Genomic DNA, 9,888 nt, shown 5'->3' with positions numbered 1-9,888 from the left:
TTCAAAACTTAGTAACATTTTTACTTATCACGCTCCCCTAGCAACGCCCTTAGTTGTTACCTTAACTATATTATTTCATAATTTGAAATTTTCCACATATTATTAGATGCTAAACCATAAAATTATACTAAGAAATAATAATTTTTTATATTTGTTAATAAGTCAATAAGAGTAAATCGGCGTTTTTAATAAAATTTAAAAGTAAACATGCTTACTTTAAGAAGAATTACAGAAAAGGTTATGATCTATATATTTCCAAACTTCATATTCTTAAAGTATATATAAATATCTAAAAAAAAACAAACAAAATAACTGAGCTTTTATTTGACTTACTAATCTCAAAAATTTAATTTTCATTTTTGGTTGAAAGTATATTGAGATTGAGACAGAAGATTGATTGGTATTTATGTTTAGGCACAGCCAGAAAATAAGAGTTCTCACTTATGTGTAAAACTACAATATGCATATTTAATGAACTCAATTAAAAATATTTAAATATTAAAAACAGGTATATTCACTCCGAGCTAGTCAAAAAAATAAAAGGTATTTTCACTTAGGTGTAAAACTGCAATATCCATGACATGCATGTACATAAATAAACTCAATTTTAAATATCAAAATGCATTAACTCTTTGAATTCCGTGTTTTTATGAATTGACAAATCTTTATACAAATTAGTGAACTATAAATATTTTTTTGTTTTTCTTTGAACTGTAAAACAAAACAAAACTAGGTAATTTTTTTTTAACAAACGAAATATATTGTCATATAAATGTCATAGACATACACAAACTATCGATTCTAAGTAATAATTGATAAAAAGAAGCAAGCAACTGTCTTTCAAGATTCAAGGGCCATATTGGTACATAAATTTAAATTCCACATCAACTTTGCACATCACCGTGCACCTCACAATTTTTAAACACGTAAGTCAAACTAGGCATAGTGTCATCACTGCATCTTAAATTCATTTTGACATACAGGAATAAATTCCTGAAAGTCTCTTGTTCCTGGTATTGTTTTTACATTTTTATATTGTTCAGATTGTAATAATCTTGTTTCAACCAAACTTTCACTTGAAATAAAAATAAAGTTTATACCTTTGATGTTGTTAGTGCAATATGTAAACATATCAGGTGAGTTCAACATTTGATTTGTAGAAATTCTCTGCAAACTAGCATTAGCTACAAGCCGTTTAACTGTTCCTCCTATTCCATCACAAGGTTGCTTTCCATAGCTGGTTGCAAAGAAAACCCATTTTGCATCTATTCCAAAGTCTGATTTATGCTGACATAGGTTAAAAATGTTTTTGCAGTTTTTATATTGAGATGAACAGCCATTAGAAAAGTAGATCATAATTACAATGCTGGGTATCTTTTGCTTCAGATTATTGATAATCGATTTTTGTACCTCGTAAACCGTTGGTACATCATAATTGTTATCATCTGATATAATGCAATATGAAGTGGAATGCAACACTTGATTTTCTTTATAGTACACAACTACTGGATGAAGTGTGCACTGAAGATTATTCCAACCTTGCACTTCATCCTGCACAACAAAACTATAGTTTTCTACAAAATTTCCTAGAATTATTGCACTATTTGATGGCGTTTCTTCTTTATGATTTTTTAAATATTTAGATTGGCATTTAGAGATATATGAATGGGCTGTTAGCTTGACTAGTTTTTCCATCACCATATTTACATAATCTGGTATGCTTACAAGCTGTATAACTAAATCTGATCTATCAGTAGTAACCCATTGGTTAAATTCGATAGTATCTTCTTCCTCAAACTGCCCTATTAGTTTGAATAGCTTTTCTCCTAATTTAGATGTATTTTTTGGACATTGTGTACATCAATTTAACATTCATTCTTTGTTTTGCATATCACAAACAAATTTATATAGTTCATGGTAATCAATTTTAATGGGTAGGAGAATTAACTTAATGTTTTGATGGTAGATACAAACGCACACAGAATGGGTTCCTGATGAGTTTGGCAAAACACACCATTTAGGTCTTAAAACACAAATTTTGGAAAAACCTAACTTTACATGTGGATATAGAATTTTAAATGAGACAAATAACTCTTTTAGGCTTGATAAAAGTAGTCGCTTTTGCATGTGGACTTTTCAACTAACACTTACAAAATCCTTTTGACAGGCATCTGGCGAAAGTTTTCACCATCCTCATTAAATTTTTCACTAAAGAATTCATTTGATCAGGCAGCATTTTACCTTGTTTTGTTTGTGGAACTACAAGAACTCCTTTTTTGCTAAAGAGCTAGATTTTATTATTATATACTTTGAAACACCAAAATACTCACTAGCTGCTTCAATTGACCATTCTTGTCGGCACAAATTCAATACTTGAATTTTGTCCCTAAATGAACAGCATTTTTCAAGTTTATCTTTTATCAAAACTAACAATTTTTTGAACTGAACAATTTTTTTTTTTAAATCAAGAATATATTCATTATCGAAAACTTCAACTTCTGTCAATGGAATTTTCAAAGAACTTGATAACTTTTCTTTGAAAACAGTTGTAATGGTTTTAATTTTTTTTTCCCAATACTCATACAATTTGCAAATGGCTTTCCATGAAGCTTGACTGGTGACACACCAATTATACTGAGACAATTGGAAAGTTCTTGTCTGTTTTTATTTATATCAGCTTCTTGTTGAACGTTAAATACGTTTTCTTTATTTATACTTTCATTTGTGTAATCACCAGCAATATCAATGTTATCAGTATTAATTTCAGTGGAAACTTTTAATTTAACTAAGCAATTTGTACAAATATTTTGACCAGGTACAAAATTGAACATGTTGTTTAAAGCTATGGTCTTTAACGTGACTTCTCTGAGAGATGCTAAATTAAAAGATATAACTTAATCAAATAAAATGTGCCTAGTATTAATAAATATAAAGAACATAAAACTATGACAAAGTAACATTTATAAAAAAAATTTATGACAAGCCTTACTAACCTTTGCACGGTCTTTTGTGAACTAACAGCGGATCACAGCATTTACTCTGAAACACAGGGAACTTCTCAAGATAGAACTTTTGATGATGAAAGCATAAGTCAATAATCAAAACAGGAGAAACACCAGACCTCAGCGCAACTAAATTTTGCTCATCTGGAGCTAAATCTTGAAAAAATTTATTCCAATGTGGTTTGTAAATGTTAACTTGTGACAATTTGATTTTAAAATCAATCCAACTGAGCATTGTGATGTTCCAGCCATTATAAAAATATTTAATTTCAATATTTTATTTTTCTAAAACCAACATTAAATAATATTTTCTCACATGAGTATTATAATCAAAACTCAAATGTTAGAACCAACTGCTCCATTTAATTAATCAAAGAAGAAACCAGAAATACATTTTTATTTTAAACTAAATAAGTGTAATCGTACCTATGATTACACTTATTTAGTTTAAAATAAAAATGAATTTCTGGTTTCTTGTTTAATTAATTAAATGGAGGAGTTGGTTTTAACATTTGAGTATTAATAATAATACTTATGTGAGAAATTATTATCTTTTTGTGAGAAATTATTTTAGTTATAATCTCTATATGGAGATTATAACCAAAACGGTAAATAAAAATGCAAAAATAAAAATGCAAAATTAAAACAATAATAAAATAGATATGTGCATTAAAAAACAGTGAAATAATTTTTGCTTCTTACAGGTATTTATATATAAACTATTATTGTAAAGATTTAAAATGAATAGATGAATACCTTTTCTGCAATACACGATTTGCGAAATTGGATAGTTGACATGCGCATTGACATTGGATAGTTGACATGTTTTGGGAGGTAAACAAACATTTAACCGAAGTAAACAAGCAATGATGTTCTTCTAATTTTTTGTATTAATTAGTAAAGTATCGACTATTGATAACGCTTTTTTCCAATTTTTGTTGTTTATTCGTGGAAAAGGATATTTAAGAATGTCGGAAACAGTATTAAATGATCCTGAGGATGCTACACCTTTAATCAAAATGACATTGGAAGATTTTAAAATTATGTCTATTGAAGCACTTCAAGTATTTTTGTCGTTAAGAAAAAAATCATCTGAAGGTGATCACGAAACTTTAGTATATAGGTAATTATTTTTTCATCTATTTAATTGGTATTCAAATAAATGACAAATTGATTATCAAATATATATATGATTAACAGATTTTCATATTCTCATCATATATTAACATATTTTCAATAATTATAATTATTGAAAATATGTTAATATAAAAAATATATGTTATGTTAGGAAATATATTTTAAAGAAATTGTTTATTATATAATCAATAAATATTGATAATATGATTTCTAATATTAGTTTATATATTTTTTAGAGCTATGGCATCGTGGGAAGAAAAGGTTCCTGTCAACATTGAAGCAGAAGAGCATCATAGAATGTCATTAAATGAATACAAGAAGAAACTTATTGTTGATGGACACGTCATGCCAGATCCTTTATCATTAAAAAAAAAAGAATGGATAAGCGAATCTCAAAATGGTATGTTAAAATGGCCTCCTGTTTATTACAACGATATTTCTAACTACCTCCAAAAAATAAACACTTCAAGCGATCTTTTACACAGATTAGACTGTGAATATAAAGAAGGCAAAGGTTTTCGTTATTTTAAATGTGACTTTGTGAAAGAAATATTTTGGTCAGGTATAGACAAAGACTCAAAATTTTGCATGCTTAAAACTAGAGTTACTCCTTCACAAAAAACTTCTGATCAACAATATAATGTATGGGCAATAGTAAAAAAAGACAACCCAGGGGGTTATATTGCCAGTGCATATTGCTCATGTACAGCAGGCCTTCTGGGAAGTTGTAATCATGTTGTAGCTTTGCTTTTTAGAGTAGAAGCAGCAGTTTCAACGGGAGTAACAAAACCGACATGTACCGATAAACTTTGCTCATGGAACGTACCAAAAACAAATAAAAAAATTTTAGAACTAAAACCTTTACGTGAACTGGTATTTGTGAAAGACCATTACAGAAAAAGGTGTCATAAAGAAGATGCTATTGCAAACAAGAAAAAATTTAATGCTTTTTTACCATCTTACAAAGAACAAGATTTAGAATTAAAAAATCATGAAAAAATTAAAAAAACACTATATGATGCAATTAAAGAACATGCGCCAAACAGTCGCTTTGTCGAGTTGATAGAATGTACCCAGAAACGTTCAAATTTGCAATCATTCACAGAACTTCCACCTAACATATTAAATGTTGCAAAAGAATTTATTTGGAACAATGACCTAGAAGTTAAATCTAACATAGATATATTTACACAAAAAATAAAATTGACTAGTGATCAAATATCTTCAATATATGTGCAAAGAAAACAACAATCAAGTTCTACTACATGGTTTGACCAGCGCCAAGGTAGGCTTACAGCATCTAAATTTCATAAAATTTACACAAAAGTAAACACAATTCAAACAAAAGAAGTATATGACTTGAGAAAGATTTTTGATGAAATTTTGGGACAAAAAACATTTGAGACTATTTCTACCAAACATGGTATTGCAATGGAGCCACATGCAAAAACTGAAGTTACTAAAATTTTGAAAAAAAATCATAAAAATTTTAAAACTTTCAATCCTGGAATGACAATTGACCTTAAATATCCTTATATATCAGTATCTCCAGATTTAGAAACTTTTTGTGATTGCTGTGGAAATGGGATAATAGAAATCAAATGTCCTCATTCCATTTGTGAAACAAAACCTTCAGTTGAAAACCTAGATTACTTAGTTGAAAAAAATGGCATTGTGAGTTTAAAGCCATATCACACATATTACACACAAATTCAAGGCCAAATGGCAGTAAAGAACGTTCAAATAGGTTGGTTTTTTGTTTACACTCACCATGGACATTATTTAGAAAAAATTAACTTTGACTTCATTTACTGGAATAAAATTATTAAGAACTTAATTTACTTTTGGGAAAACCATTTGGCGATTCGAATTTTGAAAGGCACCGATCAAAATTCTGCCATCAAATCAGATTGTGCTGAAAACATTGCTGTGAAATCAATTAATACCACTATTACTGGTTTAGAAATTATTCCAATAAAAAAAAATAACAAGAAAAAAACATTAAAAAAATCTAAAACTAAAGTATTGTTATATCTGTGTGATGTATGCCATGAAAACTGTGAAGACGATGCTAAATCTTTCGATAAAAATTCTATCGCATGTTCGTTGTGTTCAAGATGGTATCATTTTAAATGTGTGGGTATACTGTTTAAATCTGACATTCCTAAAAAAAATAAACAATGGCTTTGCCGCATATGCGCCTAGTCGAAAACACCACAAGAAATTTATCAATCAGCAAATATTGGTGGTAATAAGTTGCACAATGCGGAACATATTAGAACAATATCATCTATAGAAGAAATTAATTTGATCGGAAGTTCATTTGCAAGAATCTTAAATGTTTTTAATTGTCTTATTACTTGTTCCACGAGGATTCTAAGATTAGCTATTTGCTTAGTTTTTTTTATTTCTGATGGTAGCATTTGATATAAACCTCTTTTTCCAGGTGGTACATACAATGTTATGTTACGCGTCAAACATTCACTTTGAATGTTAAAGCCTTTGTCAGCCATAACATAAGAAAATTGTGGTACCAAATCAAGAAACTGTGAATCTATTGTCAATTTTTTATCGGAAATTGATCCTGGGTATGAACTCGATACAAAGTTAATAAATGAATTAGGTGTGATACTGACTAATACTTTTATTGTGTTATGATGTTTGTATTCAGACCAAGTCAACTTTTGCAAGTCAGGATTTTTGGGTGTTTCTATAAATAATTCTGTTGCATCAATAATTGAATGTATATCTTTGATATGATCAAATCGTTTTGGTCTTGTAAAATTTAATGCTCCTTTATCAGGAATAAAAATTAAATGGTGTAAAACAGAAGCTAATCCTTTAACCCATGTTACAAATATGCGACTTGCTAGAGAAACCGATATATTGAATCTATGAGATAAATCTTTTTCTGTTAACGCTAACCTTATTTTCATTAAAGTTAGTAACATTTCATCTTTAGTGCATAACTTAGTTTTTGCTCCAAGTTTATTAGGAAACTTTTTAAATTTTCTGTTTATTATTGATTTTGTATAAGAGCCATTCCATTTTCTTCTTATGACTGGAAACACAATATTGTGTATGGCATTGAAAATTTCTTTATTTTGAATACCGGTGTAAAATAAAACATTTTCATCTGTATCCAATATTTTTCGATAAAATTTTTGGGATTCATATTTGGCTAGTTTTCTACGCAAAATTTTATTATTTTCTAGAAGCAGTTTATTTTTATTTACAAGCTCATCTAGAAGTTTATTTTTGTTACTAAGCTCATTTAGCAGTTTATTTTTATTGGTAAGTTTTTTATTGTTTTCTGTCAAAAATGAATCAATATTCCCATTATTTTTTACTGTAATAGTGTCTACGTTAAGCTTGTGCAATATTTCTGAATCATAATTTACTTTCTTTTGTGCTGGCTCATTTTGATTACTTTCCGGTAACAAAGTCACACCCTCAGGAATTTCATATATATTTTCAATTTTATTAAAGTCTATTGATTTAAAAGGCATTTTTCTTTTACAGCTATACGAAAGCGAATCTATTGGCACTAATCTTTGAATTCTTTGAGAAGCATCATATCCAAGATTCAATGTTGGGTAGTCTATACTTGATTTATTTAAAAAATGCTGAGAACAAACTCTGGATTTTGCACCAGGACTCCAAACCTTTTTATTATTTTCCCTATTGATGAGCAGTTTCCATACATTTCTTCTATCCAGCTCTTTTTTTTTTGTTGGAAAGGTATGCAACCTAAAAAAAAATTAATATTATTTTAGCTGTAAAAAATATTGTTGGCTAGCAACAATATATTAAAGATTTCGTTTTATTTTAAATTAGATATGTAATAATGTAAATATTTTAACAAGTAATGTTCTTATGTTTTAAAAGCTTTCGCAATCATATATTTTCTAAAGAGTAAATAACAAAAAAATATATATATACTTTTACCTGAACGGCGCTTCACAAGAACATTTAGGATCATCCCTACACACCCCATGTTCTTCACAAATAGCTTCGTTCCATTTTATTAACTTATATTGACCATTAGAACATCCTTTTACCGCACAATGAGTCGACATTTTACATTAGCTTTCTCAACTAAACTTGGATTATTGTTTTGTTTACCTCCCAAATTTTTGCGCATGACATTTGTAAATACTTGCGCATGTCAACTATCCAATTTCGCAAATCGTGTATTAATCTTAAACTAGTGTTGCTGTAAACGTATGGTTAGTGTAACTGTGTATACTTTAGCATTTTAGTGTTGCTATAGACGTTGCTAAGAGCGCGGAGATTAAAAAGTGTAAAAAATCTCAAACTTCAAAGACCCAAAACTCTTAAAATAATGAGATTGGCTCAAAATTATTTTTGATTATTCCTAACGACACTATTAACTGAATTTGTGCCAAAAATCAAGTATTTCTGGGATGGTGGGTTATTTCGACGCGTTGTTTTGACATATGGAATTACCCGAATATTCAAGATGGCCGAATAAGTACCGAGTATTTCAAAAAACGATACTAAATACCGAAAACAAATTCTTGAAGGGAGCTAAAATTTATGATTATTTATGCAAAAACAACTTTAGTTGAAGAATTAACACTACCATAGTTTATCTGAATCTAACGTGACATTATTGTTAAACATACTCATTTAGGTGTAGTATTGAAAATAATAACTTCAATTTTCATAAAAAGTGGTTTTTCACAGATAATTTTCCCAAATAATGTCTGATTAGAAATTTACAAGTTACATTCATTGAAAACAAACACCAATACATGCTTTTATGAAAAAATCAAATCCATAGAATTATCTATAGTCAAGCCCCGAGGTACTTTATGTTGAAAATTACATCTTTTCTACATAAAACTACGCTTGACAATTTGATAAAGTCGCATTACTTTTAACAGATTATAATAGTAGTTAAAATAATCTTTCCATACGTAGCAAATATGTCATACTTTTTGATGAAAAAACTTGCATATATTGTAATTGAAAAAACTTATATTTTTATTCGGAAAAACGTATACCACGCCTAAGTTGCATTGAGTAACAGATTATTCTTTTTATGTCACAGATCCGTAGCAACCGGGGGGTCAGCAGGGGCATATGCCCCCCAATAATTTTTCAAATAAAAAATTTTGAAGTAAGTTTTTAGAAAAAAGCAAACAATTACAAATTAAGATATAAAAGGAAAAAAAGGATAGAAAAGACCTAGTTTGTTATCCATATTTTTAGCGTAAGCTCTTTCGACAAATATTTGTGACCTATTACTATTTGACCTACCCAGTATAATTGCCCCCTCCCCCAACAGTGGCAGAGTGGGGCCCAGGGCTATAAAAAGAAAAAAAAAAGTTTCTAGCACTGCCCAAAATATAATTTTTGTTCCTTTGGGCCTGCGTTATAACATGCTTATGTAAAACATCTATATTTATGATGAATATTTGTTGTTTATTTTAAATTGTTTTGTTATTGTTAATGTTGAATTTAAACCTTTTCGTTGTTGATGTTAAAAACTAAACAAGAATAAGATGTTGCGGACCGGAAAAATGGTATGTTTGTAACCACAGAGAACAACCGAAACAAAAAAATATGATAAAGGATCGTCTATAAATTACGCAACGCTAAATTTATTTAAAAATCAGATGTAGGAGATCTTAGGCTAATCTACGCGACGATAATCATTAAAACTCAATAGGCTGTTTAGAATTTTTATTTAATTTAAGGCTCTGCGGGGGAAAACCTTAAA

At 28.9% G+C, this 9,888-nt stretch overlaps 2 protein-coding genes across 2 annotated transcripts; both read right to left on the bottom strand.

Moving 5' to 3' along the window:
- Positions 1-674: 674 nt before the first annotated feature.
- On the bottom strand, positions 675-3,787 carry LOC136092137 (uncharacterized). The gene is made up of 2 exons (XM_065819857.1): positions 2,994-3,787; positions 675-2,875 (listed from the first exon to the last, which is right to left on the bottom strand). The coding sequence occupies exon 2, from the start codon at positions 1,699-1,701 to the stop codon at positions 952-954; it is 750 nt and encodes a 249-aa protein (XP_065675929.1). The 5' UTR covers positions 1,702-2,875; positions 2,994-3,787; the 3' UTR covers positions 675-951.
- Positions 3,788-6,367: 2,580 nt separating this feature from the next.
- On the bottom strand, positions 6,368-8,218 carry LOC136091960 (uncharacterized). The gene is made up of 2 exons (XM_065819680.1): positions 8,088-8,218; positions 6,368-7,889 (listed from the first exon to the last, which is right to left on the bottom strand). The coding sequence occupies exons 1-2, from the start codon at positions 8,216-8,218 to the stop codon at positions 6,368-6,370; spliced, it is 1,653 nt and encodes a 550-aa protein (XP_065675752.1).
- Between the last annotated feature and the right edge of the window lie 1,670 nt (positions 8,219-9,888).

This window comes from Hydra vulgaris, chromosome 15 (assembly GCF_038396675.1).
Source record: "Hydra vulgaris chromosome 15, alternate assembly HydraT2T_AEP".
Lineage (NCBI taxonomy): Eukaryota > Metazoa > Cnidaria > Hydrozoa > Anthoathecata > Hydridae > Hydra > Hydra vulgaris.
The sequence above is the reverse complement of the archived record's forward strand: the minus strand, read 5'-3'. Positions and strand labels throughout refer to the sequence as shown.

Coding starts and splice junctions, on each gene's coding strand:
- LOC136091960 (XM_065819680.1), bottom strand. CDS start 8,218: ATGTCGACTCATTGTGCGGTAAAAGGATGTTCTAATGGTCAATATAAG. Junction 7,890..8,087: donor TCTTGTGAAGCGCCGTTCAG/GTAAAAGTATAT, acceptor ATTTTTTTTTAG/GTTGCATACCTTTCCAACAA.
- LOC136092137 (XM_065819857.1), bottom strand. CDS start 1,701: ATGGTGATGGAAAAACTAGTCAAGCTAACAGCCCATTCATATATCTCT.